Source organism: Falco punctatus (assembly GCF_963210335.1).
Source record: "Falco punctatus genome assembly, chromosome: 8".
NCBI classification, from domain to species: Eukaryota; Metazoa; Chordata; class Aves; order Falconiformes; family Falconidae; genus Falco; species Falco punctatus.
The window spans coordinates 48,134,433-48,160,399 of record NC_137588.1 but is presented as its reverse complement, the minus strand read 5'-3'; the positions used below and the strand labels follow the sequence as shown (position 1 = coordinate 48,160,399).

The 25,967-nt window shown below is 37.9% G+C and overlaps 1 protein-coding gene across 1 annotated transcript in view; it reads right to left on the bottom strand.

Moving 5' to 3' along the window:
* Positions 1–25,967, bottom strand: part of SLIT3 (slit guidance ligand 3) — a 529,407-nt gene that overhangs the window by 490,765 nt on the left and 12,675 nt on the right. Inside the window, exons 2-3 of the mRNA XM_080399320.1 lie at positions 15,444–15,515; positions 11,499–11,570 (exon numbers count right to left, since the gene is read on the bottom strand). Of these exons, the coding sequence (XP_080255446.1) occupies positions 11,499–11,570; positions 15,444–15,515 (144 nt within the window). The remainder of the gene's footprint in view (positions 1–11,498; positions 11,571–15,443; positions 15,516–25,967) is intronic.

Here is a 25,967-nt window from a genome sequence, read left to right as displayed (position 1 = left end):
TAGCCCTGGTCAGAAGTACTAATGCAAACCAAAACCAATTCACTGAAGCATGCATCCTGCTTTCTTGCTAGCTGCCCTTTGCCTCTCTTGCACTTCTCCTGTGTTTGGATTCCTCCTGTGCAGACCTATTGACAGAGCTGCTAATGGCTTCCTTCAGAAGAGAGGTGCCAATGTTTGGGGTTTTTTTAATATTTACAAAAGAAAAAAAAAAGGTTCGCTCTTGCATCAGCAATAACAAAAGACATCTGGCTGTCCAACAATGGCTGAGTAATATGTACCTATATAATTACATGCTACAGACAGACATAGTAAACTATAAAATTTGAGGATATTAGTGCCCTCTGGGAGTCCACAGTACATAAACACAGTTATTGGGAACTATCATTTTCCGAAATGCATATACCCAATTAGGAGGCATAACCACTATACATCCTCAAACCTACACACCTTCAAAGAATCATTGTAAATGGTTTCCCATAACTACTTTATTCACTGAATAGTCCCCAATAGCTAAGAAAGTGACAGCTACTGTATCATTTAAAAATTTATTCCAACAACAGTCCCATAAAAATAAACATTTGACTGATGGACGAGAGAGCAGGAGGGATTAATCTTTGAACTAGTTTATCGCTACTACAGGCTTAAGAATTTTTTTGCTAAATAAAGATGGTCCAGTAGAAACACAAAGCAGCAGGTAGCACAGGGGACTCACAAACCGTCAGTTGATCAAGGCATACACTTGTTCCTTTTTACCTGTTCCTTCCATTTTATCTCCAGATTGTACACAAAAGATCTAGCTCATGCAAGGTGCTTATTAACAGTAAAAGGCAAAGGATGAAATTTCTACTGTTTATGTTTCTGCCACTCACATCAACTACTGTTCCAAAAAAAAAAGTGTCTTTCCGATGTGCAAGGACACACACATTACTGAACCTACTGTTAATAGATATGGAGCAAGTTTTACCAAGCTGACCATGGATTTATTTCCTGAATCAATCTGCAGCTACTTTTTCAATCCTGCACCTTCAAGCACAGCAAACACAGAACTTTATGGCAGACAGGTGCCATGTTTTTAATACGGTAATAGAAAAGGACAAGGCGATTTTTACTTTTTTCTCGAATATTCCCAAGCATATAACCTATATGTGTGTCAAACAATAGCTCATCTGTGTACCAAGAAAATTTCACATATTTCAATACCTGAAATAATGCTTGACTAATTTCAATAAAAGCTAAATTTACGTGCTTTAAAACTGGGAAAAAAAAACATCATCAAGGTCTGAATTGCAAATGCTTCTCATCTGAGGTAATACCATGATCAGGGTATTTTTTTTTTATTATATTACATGGATAAGCACTACTGTTTTTCAAGTATGCAATGCCCACAGAATGACAAAGTATGCCTCCAAAAAAAGCCCAAACGTATTTTTTCATATTAAAGACTTTTCCTACTCTTCTGTAAGAGTAATGTTTCAATGATGTTTCTATAAATTATCTGACCTTTTCAAAATGTGGTTTAAACTACTTGAAATAGAAATGCAGTCAGCTTTACTAAGATACTAAAGAGGAGACTGACTTTTTGCATAGGCAAAATGTAGACTGGGTACCTCTCAGAATTAGCAGGTTTTGTTTCTAGAAGTTGTTTCATGCTTATTACTTTTTCCACCCCAGCCTTCCTACACCAGTATTCTACTTACACTTGAAGCACTGTCTCTCCTCAAAAAACACAAGTTCTACATGCAAGCCCCGACTGACATGAGAAGGTGAACACTAATTAATCTTGAGATACTGGCACATGGACATTACAGAAGTATGTGTGTGTATATATATATTGCATGCTCACTATGTGTTACATACTATATATGTGTTACATACTATCAAGTTCTAACCTTGTGTATAATATATGTTCTGAGGATTTTCGTAGCTTACCCCAAAAACACTTTCTATTTTGCCTTTGTGAAAAATAGCATGAATTATTTAGTTTCAAAGTTATACTGATGTCCCAACCCTGTGGTACGCCTTTCAAAGAAAATTCAGTAAATTCTTATGAGTAACTATTGACCAAACTTGTGGCTACAGGTTTTTTTGAACACACATTGTCCTTTCTTGTGCTTGGGACCAGACATTTTTCAGAGTTGTGAGAAATCACACTGGTATCTAAGGTGGCCGATACCTAGTTGTCTAAATGCCTCGATGGAGCGGGGCCATAGCAATCAATAGCACACACAGCTGGACTATGCTGCAAAAGTTAACAACAAAATATTTTCAAGGAAAGGCCAAAACTGAAAAGTTGCACTAGAGAAGAAATTGACAAAATTCTAAAGGAAATTCATGTATTTTGGACTCCAAAAAATGTTAAAATGATCTTAAAGTTTTAAGTACATTTCACTTTGGGTTATGCATTTACTGGTCACACTACATATGAAAGTTGATTTATCATTACTGGACAGTGTCATGCTACTGTAGCCAAAACAAAGTAACATTTTCTTGAAAATTTAATACGAGTGACGGAATACATTATTCACTATATGAGCTGAGTATGTGCATGAAATAGGCCATACTTGAGTATTTTCTTCAGTCCTTAACTGCTGCAAGAAGCTTGACTCTATATGGAAATGTATGTTTTGGAGATCTTACAACATTCCTTTCCAACAAAAGTAACTTTTTGGACTAATAGTTCCAAATCCCCCTCCCCCCACAACAATTTTATATTGACTGTATGTTTGGATTCTGGAAACAGCAAGGAGTTCTTTTAGATTTAAAAAAAAAATTAAAACCAAGTCTTTCGCAACCACATCTAGTGTGTCATTTACATGAACAACTAACATATCTCTAAATTACTGGTAGTAGCGTAAGAAAAAAAAATATCAGTGAAATCTTCCAGAATAACCAGTGCACACTACTGACAGATAAGTGAAGTATGTAAGCCTTATCTTGGGAACAATTATTTTGGCTGTTTGAGCCAAGAGCAGCACATAAAGCTGAATCAAAACCAATACAAAATTAATGAGCTTCCTTCTTTCCTTCCAAGAATTAAAAGGTGAGCTGTCAGCTTGAGCCAAGGTGGGACTTGATAAGACATAGTACTTACATTCCTCCCCAATGATTTACTGAAATTTACTATTCACACTCAAGCTGTCAATATCTATTTTACTATTTCATTTTTTAATTTGTAGACACACATTCCCCCATATATATACCAAGAATTACCAGATTCTTGCTACTGGCTTTGTCCTGTGTGATTCTAAAGGTAAACTGAGGTATCGACCACACAGTTATGTAATCCACCATTTGCATCTTATATAGCAGTTTCCACCATATCTCATTAATAAAATTTGTACCCATTATTTTATCTTCTCTCTATCGTTACATTCCTTAGGGAGGCTACTGATTTTGCCTGGGTTTTTGTTAAGCAAGTCTTATAGGAAACAGGGATTCCTTATGGGTGAGTTGGCAGCATTCCTTTGAGGTCAGATATCCAGCGTGAGCTTCCTGCAGTGAAGGGCAGCTGGAAGCCCATTAAATACCTCTGTTCTAGACAGGAAAAAGCAGCAGAACTGTCCAAAGTGTCTCAGCCCCCTCGCCATGAAAAGGACAACATACCCATAGTACCTAAACTGCAGACAGATAAATCAGTAGAAGCAAAGTAAGATTTGGAAAAGATGATAAGCAGTTTAGTTTCTTGCAACAGACGAAAACCAGAAAGCATTCAGGTCTACAACTGATTTAAAATCTGCCTAAATCAGTATCTTGTTTCCCACAGTGCCAATATGCAGATGCATACAGAGACATAAGAATAGGGCAAGAATGTATGACACTCCTCTACCAGCTTTGCTAGCTTTCAATGTTTTTCAGCTAGACTCCTTAGCTGGATGAGGTTTTTGCATATTTAGTTGCACTCAATAGATACCTCTTTCAAGAACACAGCCAACCTCCTGATGACCACCTGTGAACTTCTATTTTAGTCTTTTATGAGCTCCAACATTTCAGGATTTCCCCACACACACACGCGCTGCCATTTCCCTATTCTTCAATGCTGAACCGCCTGTACTGTATTATTTCACAGTCACTCAATCTCATAAGGTGCTTCTACAAATCTTCAGAGTGGGCATTTGGATTAAAACTGCCCATGAAGCAGTTTTCTGGAAGGCTGTATAAATATGATGAGAGATGGAGTGGACTGGGTCTAAGTCACTCTGCTAACAGAGTTAATTTTATTATGCAGGTTATTTTACAGTTAATTCCAACAGCACGAGAGGCAAATTCATACAAGTTGCCCTTTCAAAAGGAAAGGACAAAGCCTGAGGTCTTGGCTCATAGTTTAGTCAGTTAAATAACTCAAGGCAGCTCCAAAAAGTTTCATCTGGCTGGAAATGATACCTATGCTCTGAAGGACTGGTGAATCTAGGTACCAGTAAGTGGAAAGATTTCATGGAGAGCTCCAAGATTATATCCAGGGAAAAGAACATCAGCTCCAAGAATGAGTCATAAACATCCCAGGTTTCAAGTGAAGGTGTTACCCAGTCCACAAGAAGAGAAGACTCTTTCCCCTTGGAAGAAAGGAAGAGCATTGCTGCAGACTAGCTCTGCTTTGGCTACACACCAAAGATGAACAGCTCTGTGGCAAGACACGGCTGTGCGGGGAACAGCAAGTCACCCCGTTTTTACAATACATGGAAAGATGACACAAGGCAGGAGATCATGGCACTCAAGACTAGCACTGCATGGTGCAATAAGCGTGGTGGAACAATGAGCAAGTAGAAGTAATGACAAAGACTAGTAAACCTGTAGTAATTCGCTCTCAGAAAAGCAACCCAAGGCGGCACCTCTCGTGTTGATGCCCAAAGAACTGCACACCACAGGAAGATGCAACATATCCCTGCAATGAATTTGTACACCACCTCAACACATGAACACTCAGAGACTCAACTTTATCCTTCACATGGACATCAGAAACCAAGAGCTTTTGTTTGGCTTTTGCCACACAGGATGAACTAGAACTCAAAGATGGCTCTCATGATGTTGCTTTGGGCCAGCCATTCTCTGAGACTAAGACAAAAGAGAGAGTTCTCCAGAGCACATACGACTTCAAGAAGATTTAGTCTTCCTCCAGACTTCTGGCTCTGAGTCTGAAGCAGGATCAAACTGTGGAACTCTTTTTGTGCAATAAGTTGATGAAGGAACTCGTCAACTCAGCTGCTCTTTGAGGGTGTTGCTGCTCCTCTACTGCTATCGGGTTGAGAAAACTACACAGATGAAGGGCTTCTAATAATGTCGTCCTCACTAACCAGTAAAAATGACATTATGGCCGTGTGAAAGGAAAGACCCACACTCCAAAACAACACAATTCTTGAAGAAAGGAGTAATGATGTACCCATGCAAGTTGACCCAAATAGTCACTCCAAATAAATGCATAATTTTCCTACATACTTTATGAGAGATTCCTTCAGAAAAGGAAGCCTTGGCCAAACCCCAAACTAGAGAGTAAAAAGGAATGGAAGTGACTCAAATAATACTTGGAAGATTCTGCGGTACGGCATGCTCCATTCTCCATGACTGCCCCATTGACACATGGGAGTAAAACCAAAAGCACTCCTTCAGGTATGCACACCAAAAACATTCTAGCTCATCACATTGGACTTCTCACAATGTAAACAGTCACACGGACACTCATTGGAAAGGCAATGCTAAGCTTGAAAATGCAAGGTAAAAAAAAGACTACTTTTTCAGACATTGGTTATAGAATTCCTTTTTTTTTTTTTTTAACTAGAATAATTTCTCAGAATATATGGGACAAACAGTATTAATAATATTAATTAAATGTTAACCCAACATGAAAAAATATTACTTGAACTTTCAGTCATCAGCCAATGCAGTAAGGAACTTCATATTGCTAGTTCACAGGTGCAGGCAGCACCAGAACTATTCTTCAAATCAGGAGAACAAGAACACACCTGAAAGTGTCACGAACTGAATTTCATTTGTTTTATATTCTTTGCCAGCTCTCACAGAGAGTGGTTAAATTTACAGCTGGTCTCTGTTAGAAACTGGTATCCCCCATTTACAAAAGATCACGTCACCAACACAGGCTGTGGTCTGCGATTAGGCAGCACAGGTTCATCTGGCCCTGCCGATGGGGGGTTGCTGCAGCAGTATTTTTGCCCAGTGTGAAACAGTAACTGAAGACTTGGCAGATGCTACACCCAGTTTCTCAGGAGTGAACCGGGGATGCTACCACCTTTGGTTTGAATGCAAAGAAATGCACCCCCCTGAAATGCAAAGACACCATAGCCTCAGGGTGACTCTAGCAGCCACAACTGACCATTCCCACCCCCCGCAGACGGGGAAGGCCAACTGTGAAGAGCTGGCTTGGTAGCAGAATACAGGCAAAAGGTTATCGTTTCTCTGTCCTAAAGCACCACCTGTTCTTGGGGAGTTTGGTAGCAAACCTGGTACTCCACCAACTCAGGCGTGGTAGCTTGAAAAGGAAGAAGGAAGTATGCAAGTAATGAAAGTGATTACATGTCAGATCACAGGTCTAAATCCATTTTAGTGTGTCTTTGATCTCCAGCATTTCCAGATAAGCGTTTTATGATTGCCGATTTCCAATTAGATTAGATATGTTATTCATAATGTCATAGGGAAATGGAGGCACAAAACAATAAAGCTTTTTTTCTGGAAGTTTATATTCAAACTGTCTTGCATACTTACAAATCTACATGGCTTCATAAACATTTAGTGTTTGCAGTTCCAGAAAAACATCTAAACTGCACACACTGCAAGCCTTGCCTAAACACTATAGATTTGTCCATGCTGCCAAAGATTTGCAATAAGCTTTTGTTTACAACAGCAAAGAACTGTCCAACGCTTTTATTATTTTGCCCACTACTCTGAAGCACTTAGCAATCTTTCCACTCAGCATGTTAATTATGGAAGATGCTTTTTGTATTACATGATTTATTTAAAGCCTTTTCAATCTCCATTTATGAAATCCAGATTGTGAAGCATCACATAAAAATTTATTCTTCTCCATAGCATCTTTGGTCACTTATAGCAATTTTACAGTACACTATGCCAAATAAGCATACTTTAATACCTTAATGAAGCATTTAGGAAGCTACTTACAAAGACTCAATGCACAGTAGCATCTCTGCAGTTGAAGGTAAAAAAAAAAAATATTCTATTTTGACCTCTGTCCTGGCACCCACAAGACCAAACTCATACATGTATACGCTAGGGTTAAAATCTGGATCATAGATTTTTCGTTGGTTTTGTTTTGGGGTGTTTTGTCTTTTGGTTTTTTTCCCCAAAAACTAATTCTTTTTCCCGACTTTGAAAAGATTTGATTTGGCCATGCTTACACATTTTTCCCCCCCTCCTCTAAACAACAAAAACACATTTTTAGTGTTTTCAGATGTTGAGATCTTTTATGCTAGCTAAAGACGCTAATTTGAGTAGAAAGAACGAGCCATCAGCCAAAGTCCATTCTTTTGAAGATAATACAGTTACGTGACAATTTCTGGCAGATGGCTGTGGAAAAAGTCAGGATTGGTTGGTGTCTGATATCCTGCTTCATTTTTCACATAAATGTGTAATGTATATCTGTCTCTAGAAGAAATTTTGGTTCATCTTTTAGGCCCACTACTATGCTTCTTTGTTTTTGATCCTCTTTGCACATGAAATTTCATAATAATTTTCTCTTAAAATCATATGCTGTGTTAATAGCAAAGCATACAGGTGAAATGCTAAAATCCAAAATAAATTTGGGTATAATACATCGTGCCAGTATAGCTTTGTGTTTGTATGGCCATATGCACGCTACTTCAAACCACAGTGGAAAAAAGAGAGAAAAAAAAAAACCACCAGGAAAGAGGATGAAGGTCAGACCTTTTGCAGTTAACTATTAGGAAAAAACTGCAGAAAGCAACTAGAAAAAAAGAACTTCAGTTTCTGAAACCTTCCGTACATCAACAAGCACAGGTGTTGATCTGAAACTGTTACCCTGCTACTGGCAAGAAGGGCAGACCTATCAAAATTTACAACTGGCACTTTCAAGTTGTAGCAGAACTTTTCCATAGCTTTTTACATGCTTATTGAACAGATGCATGCTGCCCTGCAAATCCTATCACTCAACATCAATTAGTAGTATTTTTTGGAAAGAAGCACTTCAGAGCTAGAGGAAAGGTGATAGCTAGAGAAGCCCGGGAGAAGCTAACAAGCCTGACAGGAGACACACCGAGGTGGTGCTAGCACCTCAGACATACAAGTCACACTGTCACACAGGCTCTACAGCCTTTCCCCTGTTAGACTGCATATGAGCACTGCTGATTTGCCTGACACTCAACAACAGTGCAACAAGTAGAAGGCAGTACGCTCTGTGACCAATTAGATACATAGATATATATTAATGTTGTCTCTTAACTGCTTGACCTTTTACGGTCAGCTACCTCACAACTAATCTTTATGTTTTGGGATAAAACTATAGAAACTTATTGGAATAAACCCACTAGAATAATTTCTGGTTTTCCACTATGGCGAGCACCACTAGACATTCTCAAGAATTCCAAATCTTGGGATTCAGCTGGACAACTTATAATAAAACACACTGAATTTTATTAAAAGCCAATGGTTACAATTCCTGTATATTTGGGAAAGTTGAGTACAAACAGGCCAAAGTAGTAAGTGGCTTCTACCATCTACCATCACTTCATTTCTCAGCTTTGTACTGTCCGCCATTTTAACGTACTTTGCATTACGTGCTTCCTTCAACTGATATTGCCCAACTTTTATTAATATACAATTTTTACAATATCCTGCTCTATATCTAAATAATGCCTGTAGATGCTCCATTGGAATTGTGAGCATCAATCTCACACACACACACTAATACATATATAAAAAAATCTTAAAACTGAGAGAAAAATCCAAGCAACTAGAGAGCCATCATCATGGTGCTTTCGGCAGCAGCGTCTAACATCTTCACAGATATTTTATTTAAAATTTATTAGATGGTTATCCAGGACATTTCAAACAAAGTTCCACTGATTTACTCAGTTAATAACAATGGACTTGCTTCAAATAGCCAAACAAGTGAAAATACATTGAGCTAAAATAATATTCACTTCAGGTTATGCCCTTTGAATGATTACCATGGGGTGGGGAGTGGAACAATATACTTCCACAGTTACTTTGAATGAAAGACCTTTCTATATGGTATTTTGCCAGAAAGAGAAATTACTCCTGTTTTTTAAAGTCTGAACCAATGCAGCTGCTTTGTTTAAAAAGAAGTAAATGATTGCTTTTGCATTCACTTCAATAGATCAAAAAAGAACATTATTCCAAAATTGAAGCAATATAAGCAATTTTTATTTGTTATTTGAAAGAAATTAAATGGAAAAAAGCCAGTTTTTTAAAATCCAGCCAGCATGCTTTCTTCATTAACATTTTGCTATGTTTGACAATACTTAATAAAATAGCTTTAATATTACCTAAAATGTTGCAATTTAGCCTTTATAAGTTATGCCAAACTTTCCACAGTTCATTCTCCAAAGCCTACTGACTCATAGCAAAAAAAACCCAAAAAAAAACCCCCACGAAACCAACCAGATTTATAGTTTTGTTCTAAAAATGATTTAAGCTAAAATACCAAAAAGTTGTAAGTTTCCAGGCCTCCCTTTCATACTACATTAATTTAGGAAATATTTTAATGACAGGCAATCCTAAAAGAGAAGCAGAGATGCAGTACGTTTAACAGGCCAAGTTAAAAGTTTGCACGGAGAGGGAGGGGGGAGAAGAATAAAAAGGCTTTCAAACATCACACACTTAAAGAGACACTATTAAAGGTATCATATTTCCTAACTTTGGGTTTCACAAAATACATTATGGTCATTTGCTAACAGAGCAGGCTGTACAGAAAAACAGCAAACCGAGGTGACGCTTTCTGGTTACTAATAGCTTGCCCTTCTCCCAGATTGTTTTCAAACTCATTTCATAGTCCAACTAAATCTATCTTTATCTAAATAGATGAGAAAGATTTATTTGTACACACACATGCACACACATAAAATGAGCTTAAAACGAAGGCTTAGCAGCTAGGATAATGACTCTCAAAGGTGAGCTGCAACATGAACAAACTCTTTTGCAGTATTAAGCTATGGTTAATTTTGGAAAATTAATCTGATTATATTTTTTTACTGCCCAAGAAGTGTGAAATAAATCAGATATGGCAAAACTCTTTCCTGAATGTGTTTTCTAATTGAATATAGGTAAAAATGGGTTATAAGCAGAACTTAACTCATCTCCCTTATTGCCATAAATGGAGCTTTTGTAATTCAAGACAAAAATCCTGAGTAAACTGATTTTAAAAGTTCAGCGCACTAGTTAAACAACTTCAATGCAAATCTGATCCTGAGATCATCTGAAACAGTTTTAGTACAGCATATGCTCAATACTCCAAACTTCCCTTGAACAATTGCTAGCGGGAACTTAACTCTTGAAACGGCTTTAGAAAATATCAATTAGAAAGCATCAAGTCCTACAACTAATGCCTTGCAGATAACCAAGTTAATATTCAAACATAAAACCCCTGCTTCTCCATTTAACAACCAGGCATTCCAAACCAGCTTGCGATTTTGTTCTAGTCACCTACCTCTAAGAAAGAATAATTCCCAGAAGTATTTCAGTATTACAGATATTTTGTTCTGCTCCCACCATAAGTGGATAGAATTAACCTAGCTTTATGATAATGCTAACCAGTACACCCAACTAAGGAGGAGCAATTGGATATAGGATTACTTTTGTACTTTTTGATATATAAGCCTATACTCATGGAGGGCCAGTAATTTTCTATAAATTGGATTTTGGATTAAGAGGTATCTTATATTCACCCTTTTCAAAAACCAATGACTTTAATGCTATCAAAAGCAAAGGAAATCCACAGTCTTTTTTCCACTAAGTCTTGCGTGATATCCTGGAATCCACTGCTATCAGTGGCATTATACAACTTTAAAGGAAATTAAGCTAATCAGAAAATTAAGTCTAAAGGCAGTTGTAGAAATACTGTGGTTCTCAAAGGAGACACCGGCAACTTCCACTAGCATGGATTTATATATATATATGTATGTGTGTATTTATATATATATAACCAAATATGTAAAAAATATATTATAATGTAAGACTATTATAAGCAAATTTTTTTTCACCTACAAATCAGTTTTAAGAGTTGCCTAGATAACGTCCTTTTGATAATGTTATGAGGATTCTGGTGTCACTGACAGTTCTATTTTCTTGGCAAGCAACTGTACATTTTCTTTCGAGCATTAGCTATCATGAAATATAAATTCAACTGTGTTTAAAAGTATACTTTAATTTAGGTAGATACCCACCACTCTTTCTTAAAGGAAGTTAATTTTATACACATGAAATATTTTGAATTACCATTAACATCGAGGTAGAAAAAAATGTAGATTTTCCATCAGTATATAAATAGAGATACTTACAGCCGTTCAAGTTGTTTTAGGTCCTGAAATGCTCCACGTTCTATCACGCTAATCTGATTTTCTTCCAAGTGTCTGCAATTCCAAAAATATCAGTTAATTTTAAGACAACAGAATAAAAGAGCTTCCCTGCTTTTCTCCACATAGGCTACAAAATTGCTTTTCACAGAAGTACCAATAACAGTTATAATTAAGAGATTATTATTAAAAAATCTGGACAGAATCAGTCACTAACTGGAAAATGATTCAAAAATTGCTTCCTGACCACCAGATTTAGTAAACATTTTTGTACCTGAACTTTTATAATCATAAACATGCTGAGAGGTTACACTCTTAGTATATTACTCTCGCTTTTTGTAATGTAATTGAGATAACTGACTCCTACAGACCATAGCAAGAACCCACTCAATGTCAACGTATTTTTTTGTCCAGCCTTGACGTTCTGCAAAGATTTCAGACTTGTCCTAGAGTAAACCATTTGTAAGGAATCCAAAGGAGTTGAATCCCTCCAGAAATACAGCTACGGCAGCTGCGACAACTGTATGGAGTCCCACTGTACAACAGTGCGGGAACACAAGGGAGAAGTCCCAGGCTTCTGCTGTGTCCAACCCTGCTTTTATTCACCCCCTGAGACCGAGACTAGGAGAAGTTATAAGCAATGGAGAATGACTTCTCTTTGATTTACTCTGTGCAGGAAACAACTATTCGTTTACATGGCAGAAATGCTCTCTGTAGGTAAAGTAGAAGCCAAGGAACAGAGACACCAATAGCCCAGCCTAAGCAGACCTTTTCCCTCTCTCAGTGCTGTGCTCCAGCACACACCCATGTTCTGCTTCTGTAAGAGCACTTAGACACTTGGACTAAATCTCCAGGCTCTCTGAACATTTTATGTGGCTTTAGCTAAAACATGGAAAGGAAGAACTTAACAGACGGTAAGTTTGGGCTCAGCCAAGACTAACTAGTGAAAAAGCACTAGTATTGCCTGTTCTTAACAGCCACTCCTCACGCTCCATCCTATGAGGATGCTCAGAGCTGTTCAGTTGGACAGTGGTTGAGAAAACAGACAGCAAGAGTATTCCACAGCTAAGACCACATATGAAGATTTAAAAAAAATAAATTTCAAAAACCCAAACGTGAACCAGAGAGGCACATTCCTAAAAGCAGGGGGAGGAAAAACTGCATGAGGAAAAGGAAAAAAGGTGAAGTTATAAGGGATAAGTTAAAAGGACAAGGTGCACAAAGTGTGGTGTCAGTTTGATACTGGAAGTTTTCTTCTGTTGTACTGTTCTATCACCTGCTTGTTGTCTTCACCCTGATGTCTGAAAACAGGACTACACCACCTTTCTAGGAACTCTGGGACAGGCTTCACACTTCTGTGCTTCCCACTATGCCCCCCTCACCCATGGGGGGAAAAAAAAGTGGAAAGAATAGGGTGTCAGCAATGTAGAATAGCCAGAATCATGAAGAGACCATAAGAGTAAGCAAAGAAAAATCTGAAGGACTTCTAGAGAGCAGAAGTGCAAAAAGTAAAAAAAGCTGCATCAAGTAAAACAAGGAAAACTTCAAACATCACCAGAAGGGGAACATGTAGAACAGGGAAATATGCAACAATCAACAAAAATTAGTATGTTAAACAATGAAATGGCATGTCTTGAGTTTCAGACGGTCTTCCTAAGTTGGAAGACAAAACCAATAGAATTTTTATTTTTTTTAATAGATGTATTCTGGTTTTAATCCTGACTACTTCTCCTCACTACTCAAAGGCTGAACAAACAAGTTACATAAACCTGTACTGAACACAGAACAAAAAAAATTACATAAAGACAGCAGTTGCATATTTTGCTTATTGTTAAGGGCATTCAGTGTAAATGACTGCAGCGGCATTAGGCAATGTCTGACACCATAAAAACCCAACCAAAGCAAACCAACTGCTGACATTAATGATAGCATAGTACATGTATTTTAATAGATTTCTAAAATGGTATTGACAGTTGGGATGGGAGCCAAGGAAATCTAAATGACTCCACTACTAGAGATGAGAGAAACCAGAGCAATGAAAGTCTTCCAATAGATTTGGAATGTTTTCTTCGTATATGACCACTTGTTTGAAAGTATTAAGGTAGCAGGAGAAAAGACTTGCCCTTTCATCAGCAGGATTCAATAAATATATTGATTGAATTATCAACTAAGCGGTCGTAACTTCAACAGTTGCAGTTTTAAAGACTTATCTTAGAATATACTCCAAGGAAAACACTGACTGCAGGGGGCAGCCTTAAGAATTACAGAAAGGAATTTTCAGGGGGGTGCTGGTGACAATACTTGCATGTTCCTTAACTTCTGGCAGCTGCTTGTTTCAGAAAAAGGGGTGAACGGAGTGAGAAAACCAACCTGCCTCCGTCAGTGCTGGGACCAACTCAAGGTCAGTTTTTATTTTAGTCACTAAAACTTGGAATTAAGTGCAACAGTTTAGTAAAATACTGCTATGAACTAGATGGCACACACAGAATGCAGTCACTATTGCATAAATGGCACTTGAGAAACAGAACTAGATAATTCTTTTTTTTCCAAAGTAAAATTAGAAACTGAACTTTACCATTGGTTACTGTTAACATCAATAAATACCTTTTTTCACATTTCAGAAACATCTTCAATAAAAACGTCTTGGCCACTGCTTTTAAACATACAGCTCTACACATAGGTACAATTTCCCCACTGACATGGCAATGTTTCTCACAGAGAACCTCGCATCGCTACCGTAGCGCTCAGTGCCCACATACAGGGCCAGGGAAACAGAAACCAACAGTGAACTTGAAACAAGAGCTCCAGAAACACTTAAGAACCCAGGAGCACAACCTCAACTAGCTCAGTACAGTACATTCAAAGCTATTTGGTTCTCTTGTCTGGCTTTTTTTTTTGCCCCCCCACCCCCACCCCCCATATACACCCAATTTAAAGCTATATATTTGATTTTACATATAAAATGAATGCAATTAACTTAATTTCCACAAGGCAAATACCAGATCCTCACAGTATTTCTGCAAGAGGCCTCGATATCTAGGTCTGCTTCTATGTTGATGTGAAAGGGATCTAAACTACCTGATGTAATTCAGACAGCATTAGAGCAATTTCAAGAGGAAAAATGAATTCACTTTAAACAGAAAGAACCTCCAACTTTTCCTGAAAGGAATGAAACAGTTCCAGAAATCTATATCTTGGTCTTTTAACCCAAGATTATTTTCTTAAGAAAAAAAAAAAAAAAAAAAAGCTCTATGTATGACTACAATAAATATCTGTGAAGTAATCCTAATTTTCATCACTAAATTAATGGTGTCATTTGAGGTTCATAGAAGAGAAAACAAGAAAAAAGGGAATGACTAGTGCTACAGACTGTTTCCCCTTTTGATGTTCAAGGCTCATTTAGAAGTACAGTTAAGCACCTGATTGATCCTTCCAAATCAAGAGACAGCACCATCTAGAATTTTTTTACTACTTCAAATTAGACTAAAAAAATATCACAGGTTTCCTTGTGTCCAACTTCCACGGGTATCCTTAATCAAGTTCTGCTTCATCTTCTGCAAAAGTGCTATTAATGGGACTGTACCTTAAAGCAACCAAATTCTGAAAGTCTTGTTTGCTAGTGTTTCAGAATAATTGATTTATGCACAAGTGATTGTAAAGTGCAGCAGAATTTTCACCACAGTGTTTATTAAAAGCCAGTGAGAAACACAAACAATCAAATAGCTCTGAAACGACATTCAGACTTTAGCATGAAAATAAAATTAACTGACTCACATCACAAACAGTTCCAGTTGCCTGGTTTAAGATACTACTACTAACTGAATAACATGCAGAAATTACTAGCATTTGATCTCTAGAATTATGGACATTCTTAGTACTAGCACTCCAAAATAGTCTTTTAAAGAAAGGTAAGTTTTGTGTTATACTCACAAGACGCGGAGATTCTTCAGTCCTGTGAAGTCCGTCTTTGTGATTCTTGTGATATTGTTTTTTTCTAGATCACTGCAGAGGAAAAAGAAACCAGCATTCAGACACTGTAACTGACATCCAAAATTCTGTTTGCAAAAAGTATCTTTACCACCCAGAGCATCTATCTATCAGCTGCTCAAATTGCACAAACTAATGCTTCCATTAAAATCTCACAAAGCAAGTCATCAATCCTGATGCATTTTTCCTCTTCTTCTGAGCACACTGCTCTCATACAAGCAGCTTCTTCCATTTTTATTTCTAGTAGTGGTGGTCACTATATGCTTCTTGCTCCCTCAAGACCACAATCTTGTAAGAGGCTAAATATATTCAAGACACAATTGGCGTAATACAGCTGAAACAGAGTACTTGGCCCATAAATGAAGATCACACTCTGAAGATCACAATATTAAACCCAAGTGAGTCTACCCTGTCACAGAAACACCTCAGCTACACAAACCTTAAGCAGAGAATGAGTTAACTTTAGTCTCTTAAGCGTGGTCCTACCCAGATGATTACAAGACTTGTAAAGTTATAGAGCAGTTAAGAGGTGGTTTTTTTCAAAGATCCTAATTGGGCAGCCTCCCAATCCCAGCTTTTCGGAAATGCTCGTTTTAAGAAGATACTGTTAATCACACTGACCTGTTTCCCATGTGTGTTCACCCTTTGCCAATTCCTACCTTCTGTCTTTAAACTCTCAATTTCCTAACACCTCTGTTATGCGCCAACACATTTTCATCATGTGGTCACATACCAAGTATTACCTCCTGCACACTCTTGCAGTCTGTGCTAATTTATGCTCTAAATTCAAAATTAATAAGTAACTGCCAGCCTTTCCATGACAGGGAAAACCCACTGTAACCAGACCTTGAGCTGCCCACTTTTCTGCAGCTTGTCTTTGCAGTCGGTGCACCAAAAATACAGAAGAATTTCATGTCTAAACTTACATCTTAACAGAACAGACATCAAAATAAAACACTCTACTTGGAGACAAAAATCTATGTAATTCAAAGTCGAGTCTAATCACAAATAAAGGAATTTATAAACCAATCCTTCTTGCAAGACTGATCTTATACTTAGAGAGAGCTCTCCGTACACTAACTGTGGTGCCTGCAGAGTCACAGCAAACCAAGAAAAACTCCTTTTGTTTCCCAATGTAAAGAGATTCTGTCATTTCGCAAGGTCGTACCGAATACCTGCTGATGCTATAGGTCTGGGTTGCTGTTTTCTCTCCTCTAGGCTTGCCTTCGGTAGGCACCCCTCCAGCTGTCCCAGCTGGGCATGTGCCATTGTTTGGGGGTTGGGTTTTGGGGGGATTTTTTCTGTCCAGATAGTTCTGCCTTGCCTAGTGCTGACCAACAGGGACAAGGCAAATAGCTAATCTTTCTTCCTGACCTTCTGCCATGCTTATTTTAACATAAGCAACATGCTGTAAACTTAGAATTAACAAAAACAGATACACTCTCCATCATGTCACCACAAATTTCTTCTGAGTATCAGCTTCCCAGATACAAGAAGCCTTTTATAAAAAATACATTTTCTAATATTGAAGTAAACATTTTATGTCTACCAAAAGATGCTAAACATAAAAAATACAAGCCTTTTGGCATGCAAACTGTTACCCCAAAAAGCATTTAGTATTTTTCTACATATCATGAGATTGTAAACAATACATTCTGACAAGTTTTGTTGTCTACTGCCATCAAATGAAAACAATCTAATATGAAAAGAGGCTAGACATTTTTTTTAGAAAAAGAGAACGTGAGATCACAAATCCAGTTTTTCCTATGCAATTGATTCTTCCCATAGTTCTTGTATAAAAGTGCACTGGGATAACCTCTTGTATTTAGAAGGTTCAGGTTCTCTCCCATTTCTAATAAAATTCAGTAACAAAAAGCAAGAATACAGTATTATTTTTAATTACATTTGGCTAGCAAGTAATACTGCAAACAAAATGTGGAAGTTCTTAAAGTGCTGAGAGCAGTTTAATCACTTGTAATCATTCATATACCATCCTACAGAGTGAAAAAGTGCTTCTGGCTGGCACAGTTTCCAGAAATTTTTTATCAAACACGCACTCCCATACAAGCCTTTCCGTATGGCTGCTACTTAAGCCAGACTTTTTTCACCTTACATGGGGTCCTATCAGTAGGATAGAACTACTAAGAAACACATGAGTGTTCAGGCATAAATGATTATTTCTTTTCAATCAAGATATTATTTTTTTCTGCTGACATGAAGTAATATTTTCCTAAGGCATCGAATGAAAAAAATTGTCATGGTAACAAATTTAATTTTTCTAGTATGAACCACATTGCCAAATAAAGGCAGTTATGTATTTTGAAGTTTAAGCTTGTTAAAAGGTACCTTTTCAATATTCAGAGAAGACACAAGACTGATTTTTTTAGTGTATCTACCAACTTCTCCAAATGCTTCTAACAATGAAAACAAAAGATTTTTTTCCTAATGAGAACACTATCCTTCACTTATCAAAAATATAAGCATTTAGATGACTACAGGTAATTGTATTCAATTAACTGAGGAAATAATTCTTCATATTCCAAAATATATATAATTGTTTTCTCATGTGCATGCCCAAGATCTCAGATGCGAACAGATGTGGAATTAAGCTCCTTTTAATGTCATTTTAACATGTTGGTGCATTCACTTACTGGAATTGAAAAACTGGGGGGGGGGGAAAAATCAAACCAAAACAAAAACCCTACACAACTAACCACACAAAGAACTAAATTCAGTACAGTATAAGGCTTCTTCATAACTGAGGCTAGTCTGTCTGCAATGACAACGATTATGGTCATGGTTCTTACTGACAAAAACCCCAGCCTGAATTTCTACAGGTTTTGCACCAGGGACAAACCAGCTACAGTTTAAGATCTCCATCTTTTCCAAAGACAACAGGAAGAACAAACACATTAAGGACTACGTAAAAAACAAACAAAAAAAGAAAACCAAAAAACCCCACACACCCAACAACCCAAACTTTACAATTTGGACCAATAATTCTATACATTGTCCATAATGAGAATTTTTCACTGAATTCTGCCATTAAAAATAGAAGCCATATAGGCACAGAATACATAATATTTTTGCATTACCTTTTCCAAGCATTTGCATCAATCTTATAGTGAATCTTTTTAAGCTATAAGCAAGACATCAGCAGGAGCCAAGCAGTATGAGAGATGCAGCAGGAGTAAGATGTTTATAACTATCAGAATTAAATTTCAATATTATTGATAAATGCAAAAATAATACTAAAAGAATTCTTCAATCATAAAATGGTTTAAAAACAAATAAACTTTTAAGAGTTAGTTTAAGCATCTTAGCACAGGACATAAATAATAGAAGGAACATATTCTCCTGTCAGGAAACCATTTTCTTTAGCACAGATGAGAACTAAGGATAAGGATAATGATAAGGAGATGAGGGGGGTGGGAAATCTGTTCATTTCAACTTTACGAACAAGGCAGAGGGTATTCTTCCTTGACTTATGCCATATTTAAAAGAGGTCCATTAAAGGAAAAACCCACAAAACAACTACAGGGCACTTTCATCCCATGTACCAGCCATTCTTTTCCATCGGCCTTTATCACGTTGATCGAATCATGCTTTTCTCCAAGAATACCTTTCAATCACTGCCTACATTTTTCAGATTTTCCAGCTTAACTTCCTCTTCCGTTCTCAGTTCAGTTCTTCCACTCTGGTGCATCATTAACTACTCACTGGTGCATCAGCGTGACCTGATTGCAAGAAGCATCGGAAAGCACTGACTCTGAAGTAAGCAACACAGAAGTAGCTTGCATTTTACTGCATGTTGTTTCCCATCTACTTTTGATGTCAGTCCTTCAGAAGTGTCCCCTTGCCTGTACCTCAGAAGAAGTCTAGCAACACACCACGCACTACGCAGGTCAGAATTCTCCCACGCTGGTAAGAATCAGCTGAGGTATATGGGACAGCACAGTGTCCTGTTTTTCATCTGTTTTGATAAGACTTAATTCTCCGCACAACTTTACTCAGCTTGAACAACTGTATGTAGAGCTGCATTCCTATCCCATACATAACAAACTCTCTACCACACCACTGCTCCTGCCCAGTCCGTGAGACCAGTCCCACACACACCAGCTCCATTCCTCTCTCCTTCCAGCCCCAAGAACACTCCTGCTGTTCAACATTCTTCCCCTGGTGAAATGTGCAGCTCCCCATTCCTTAACGAATACATATCTTGAGACAGCTTTCTCCCCTGCTCCTGCAGATGGGCACAGCCTCCATTGTATACATAACATCCATCATCCTATTAAATCCCTTCCGAAGGTTAGTATCTAGTCAAAGGTTTCCATCTCTGTAAGTAAAACTGCTTGGACAATGCTCTACAAAAACCGTTCTTGATGAAGTTCGCTTTCCTCAAACGATTCCAGACTTCACTGGTAACTGCCATCTCTGCCTCTGTTTTAGAAAGCAGTATTTACCTTCCAAACACTGGCGTGCTCCAGCATGCTCTCCCTCGAAGCTTATCTGCCATTTGAAGAAAACCAGACTGGAACCTTGATGAACCCCTATGTAAAACTTCCTCCTCCTGTTCGCAGCAGGTCTAACACTGCTGCAAAGCTGCAGATGGCCACAGGTTACCCCATTAGTCAATTAAACTTTGTGACTGCGAAGTTACTGAACTAATATGCAGACATTAGTGGTTTACAGCTGGTATTTGTGGGCAGCATAATATTTTATGTTTCCTTTATAAAGTTTGGCTGCTGATTATGGGCTCACTAGTGGGTTTCAACTACAAAAAGCTAAACCTTAACATCTAGTCTTGGTTGGCTTTCAAACACACCAGCGTTCAGAAGAACTGTTGGAAGCAAATGCAGCTCTGAAAAGAAATCATCTGGGTCAATTGCATGAGGAAAATTATACTGTAAAGATGAATTTAATTTATATTTAACTTCAAATACTTACATGCAGATACATTCCTTCTACATAAGTTCTCGCTGAGCAGAATTCCTGCATTTTGCATAGTATGTCGGGACAAGCAGATCTTAGACCTTACACAGTGCATCTCTCTCACCCCACGTGCACACAAGCCCAGCTACTATCCTTTGTCATTTTTTATGTTCAGATAATATTGCCCCATCGTCCAAAAGCAACTATGAAAACTACATTAAGAAATAAAGGTCTCTCCTGGTGTGTCAGCAGCAAAGTTGATACCACTCACTTAAAAAGACACTGAAACTGTCATCTACACCAGCTTTGGTGAAGCTTTTGGTATTAGGTCTCTCTTGTCAATCTATTTTTAGCCTAAAACATGCCACTACACCCACATGACAATGCAGGTGTAGTGGCACCTTCAAGCAAACAGACATGGAAATAATTGTTTCTGTGGGAATAGAAATATGATTTGGATTAGAATGGTACAAGACATCATTAAAGAGACCTTTACTCATAAACATGTCCTGCTATGTTCTAATAACAATTTAATTCAATACATATTTTGTTAGATGTTGAAGATTAAGTCACACAGAGTACATACACACTTGTTACAAACAGTGATGCTTGGAGCAACTGGAGCAAATCCTGCTTCATTGCAAGAATTCCTCTGAATTGCTTCCTCTTTCATTCTTCCTTAAAGACAACCTAGTAAATTTAAGACAGACTTTAAAATATTTTCAAGCATCAACATTCTCTGTAGTGTTCCAGTACGTAGCTTCAAAGAGCATTAGGAGTGCATGTTTCCTCCTTACATTACTTAGATTTCAGTTGATAATTACTCTCCTTAGCCACTCAACTCTTCCAAAGCATCCAGACATCATTCTCAATCTCCACCTTCTTTCTCAGACTGTATCATGTTTATGACTTCGGAAGTGCACCCACTTGCCACTTCGCACTACAGGCTTCTGTCTTCTAGACTCACACACCTTGCAAAATATACACACTCATCTTAGGCAGCTCTGAGCCTGTATTTCTCTAATACAGAAGATCAGAACTGGGTTTGACAACACATCACCACCACAGTAAAACACAACTCTTACAAAAGAGCCAGTAACAAAGGCAATGCTGAAGTCTTGCAACAGTCTTCAAATCAATAATTCAATACTTACATATAAATAAAAAAATCCTTATGCAAAATTCAAATCCTTTCATATAAAATGATGCAAAAATTCCAAACAACACTACTAGATTGCAGCAAGTTCCTACTACTCGGATGTCATTTTGCTGCCTGCTGAACCCCCTATGCATTATAGTCTCCAAGATAATTGAAAGCTTGGGCCCCATCAGGGTTGAGTTTTGAACGTACCCAGGTGAATCCCTAACTTAATTCCTCAATGCTTCCAAGACTATAGTTTGTTGGGGTTGGTTTTAAACCAGCTGCCCATTTTGCAGCCAGCTCTGCTTGCCTCGTTATGCTTTTCCAGGCACATCGAAGCCAAAGCCAGCAGCACAAGGACCAGTTCACTCCCAGTACAGCTCACTAACGGTTTTGTTCGGGTTTTGAGCGGGTGAGGTATGGGCACTGTATGAGTTCCCAGGTATACAAAAAGACTCTCAGCCTGATGGTCTTACTGCAGGTGGTGTGTTTGCGTTAAGACAAGCTTCTACTTAATGCATTTTTTTAAGTTATGCTGTTTTCTGATCTGGAAAACCACCAGACTCCAGGCCTAACCCTGTAAAGTTTTTGGTCAGAAAAGAAGTCACTTCAAGTTGGTTCTCCTTCTAGAAGAAACAATTATTTCATTTGGTTAAAGCTAGTTACTGTCAGTAAGAGTTCCAGAGCAACAACATTTCCCCCCTTTCAGAGAACCCTCAGGTGCCAACCTGGCACACACAGTGGCATTCCTAACCACAAAACTGAAGATCACCTCTGATGTCCAAAAATTTTATGGCAGTAGCCAATTTTGCAGGTCAATGACAAACACAGGTCCTAGACGGGCAGTATTTGGGAAAATATTGATCCATTTGTCTTTAGTGTAGGAAGACATGAACACAAAATGAAAAGATGTACAAAGTGAAAATAAACTGCAATCTAAGTAGAAGGAAATCTAGAGCACCAGTTGCAACTTCATTCAAGTCATCAGATGTTTCTTCATTTATATTAATAGAGAATTCAATAAGAGCGGTAGAGAAACTGCATACTGTATTTAGGAAAAATTAACTGCCATGCACTTCAAAAGACAGCTGTTACCCACGTTAGATTTGTTCCTGCCCAACTGCTTTGTAAGGTAAGTATGTATTTCTAGTCACAGAACCTCAAACAAAATTTAGTTTCTGTTCCTGCTAAGTCTTCAAAGTGGCCACCACATACCAGCTCAAAACTGTACACATTTGTGTCACATGTGGGACAAACAAATCAGCATAAAACCCAATACTCTGAAAAGCATCTTAATTAAACCAATACCCCATGTAATCTACAGGGAAGGTGCATTTCTCTTAACCTCATTTTTTGGTATTTTCCAACAAGGGATGCATAACATTTTTATGTCACACAGAACAATGCAATTATGAACTAACAAAAATTCTCTTGTCCCCTAAGAACCAAACAGGTCAGGATCCAATACACCATTTAGATTTCACATCAAAAGCTAGGACTCAATTCATGAAATGTCCAGAAGTCCATGAAGAACAGAAGAAAAATAATTTCCCCACAAATTTAAGAGCAACTGTTTTGAGGATATAGCACACATTCTTTGTTAAGATTAATTTGTAATACATTCCAAAGGATTTATTTTATATGTTAAATCAACTTGGCAGTACATTCAAAATGTGGAGCTAAAATTCAAGTGATAACAATTGAATATTGATTCCTGAAACTAAAGAGTTACTGATATTTTTCATTAGCCCAATTCCTCCCAATAGCTCAAGCAGCACACATTCTTGGGAAACAAAGCTTTTATTGTTTTGCCATTACACTGTTTGTGCATTTTCGCATTCAAACTGGCAACGGTCATCAAGAAAAACTTCTAGCAGTATATTAGCTATAAAAGCAAGATAGGATGGTTTAGTGACAGACGGAGGTGCTCAATGCCTTCTTTGCATGAAGCCTTCAGTGACACAATACCCCAAATCTTTGTGTCTACAGACAAGGTTCGAGAAGGAGAGAAACAGCCAGCAGTGCCAGAAGATCAAGTCATCTCTTAAGAAATACTGACCCGTTCATGCCTGAGGGAACGGGCAGGATGGATTCGTTGGTGCAGAGATCTGGCTGATAAGGTGCACCCTGCTGTGACATCTCTGATACAGGTAAGTATTACATTTGTCTTTAAAAACATCAAAAAGAATGATATGGCAAAGTGCAGGCTGGCCAGCCTCATTCTGGTCCCTGGAAAAGTCAGTGCAAATACTACTGGAAGCGATTTCTGGGCACACTGAAGAGGAGATGACTGAAAATAGCCAACAGATTAACCAGCGATAAACCACATTTGACCAGCTTGACTGCCTTCTATGCTGAAACATTGTGAATTAAGGGAGAACAATGTCTTTCTCTACACAAGGAACACTGTGTCCAGTTTTGGGCCCCTCCATCCAAGAAAGATGCTAATAAACTTGAGCAAGTCCAGTAAATACTACTGAAATGATCAAGGGACTTGACCACATCAACTGAGCCTGAGGAAGCTTGGCTTGTTTCATCTGCAAAAGGGCAGGCTTTGGGTGATGGATGAGCAGTCTTCCAATACGTACCGAGGGGCTACACTGACCATGGAGCAAGGCTCTTCACTGAGGTATGCAGTAGAAGAGATAAAACGACCACAAAATGAAACAGGGTTGATTCTGGCTGTTTATAAAAAAAAACAACAAACCGCTGTTTATAAAAAAAACAACAAACCTGTTATTACCAGCAGAATCAAGCTGTGGAACAGGTTGCATAAAGATGTAGTCGTTTTCAAGACCCAGCTGGACAAATCCCTATGTAACCTGGTCTGAATTCCACATTGGCCCTGCTTTGAGCCAAGGGTAGACTACAAGACCTCCTGAAGTCCCTTCCAACCTTAAAGATTTTAGGATTCTGCATTTTATACAGAGAAAAAGGTAGAACATTTGTCGGGTTTCTGTTCTGGGGGGAGGCAAGGGGTTCATATGAAGCTTTAAATCTGAAGCACAAAGAAAACTACAGCAAATACTTTAAAACACAGTTGCTACAGAAACATGATTTAGTATGAAGAAGCCAGGATGTGCATATTATAAAAAGAAGTACAGTACTGTGTCATATTAGCCCAAGCATCGTTTTATTCATATAAAAAAACCCAGCCAGGGTTAACAGCCGCATATACAAAAACTTCATTTTTTTGCTTCTTTTCAATTCTGCATTTTATTTAACCATTCCTACTTAATTCCTCTAACTGTACCAAATCTTTCATAACCAGCGTGCACCAGCTGGCCGTATGGATATTTGTAGCTCCAACAGTTCAGTGATATGCCAAAGACCAAGCAGTCACACAGGTAAAAATCAGACAATGTCAAACATGCTTTGGGCCATATTTTCATTCAACTATCAAACGGACAAACTCATCAGGATACGAACAGATATGTGCCTGCACTTCAATCTTCATCGCTTTTGGACTTTAAAGGTTACCCAAATGAATTTACATTCAGTATTTCAAATACTAATACCTTGTAAATCAAAGTAAAACACAACCTGTGAACTTCACAAAAATCTTCCAAGAAGAATGACCATTCTTAAGAGTCAACATCATTACTAAAATTTATGGCAAACACACTTTCCCAAAATGTTAGTAATTTCTCCAGTGTGCTTAACACTAGTGTCAACAAAGGCCTTCTAGAATGCAATAAATGAATTGGGAAACAAGGACTGACAAAATTTACTATTTTTCTTTTTGTTTTTTACCCTGACTCTTCTACACACTTGCCTTTTTTTATTGGTTTTTATTTTTTAATTCTATACACTATCAATCACAAGAGGCTCACCGGGGGGGGGCGGGGGGCGGGGGGGGGGGGGGGGGGGGGGGGGAGGAGAACTGCATGTAAACTTCAGCAAAATTCGTATTACTTCAGGAAAATTCATATTACTTTATTCCACAGAGACAATACCTGATGTTTGCATTTAAGTCTGCATTTCACTTAACTATGTGGTATATGACTGAATATAATGCAGTGAAAAAACTGCTACTTGTTTAAGTGCTCTTTATTAGTACAGACAATTTGATGCTTCAGACTTGAAATATTTCCTACCTGCCTCTGACTGCTGTCATTCTTGATGACTTGGGGAAAAGTTCTAGCAACAAATTGTTTTAGTGAAGCCCTACATGAAAATCAAGCCTTGATTTCATCTCCTTGCTCACCTTCAGACATGCACAGACTAGAAATTCTTCCCAGATCTTTTCCTGGAAATGCAATGGAGGTCCTTATGGTTTTTCTTCTGTTTTTTTTTTGTTGTTGTTGTTGTTTTTTTGTTTTTTGTTTGTTTTTTTTTTTTTAATTTAAAAAGCATCCACTTTCACCAACTCCATCCCTTCCAGAAGTACCACA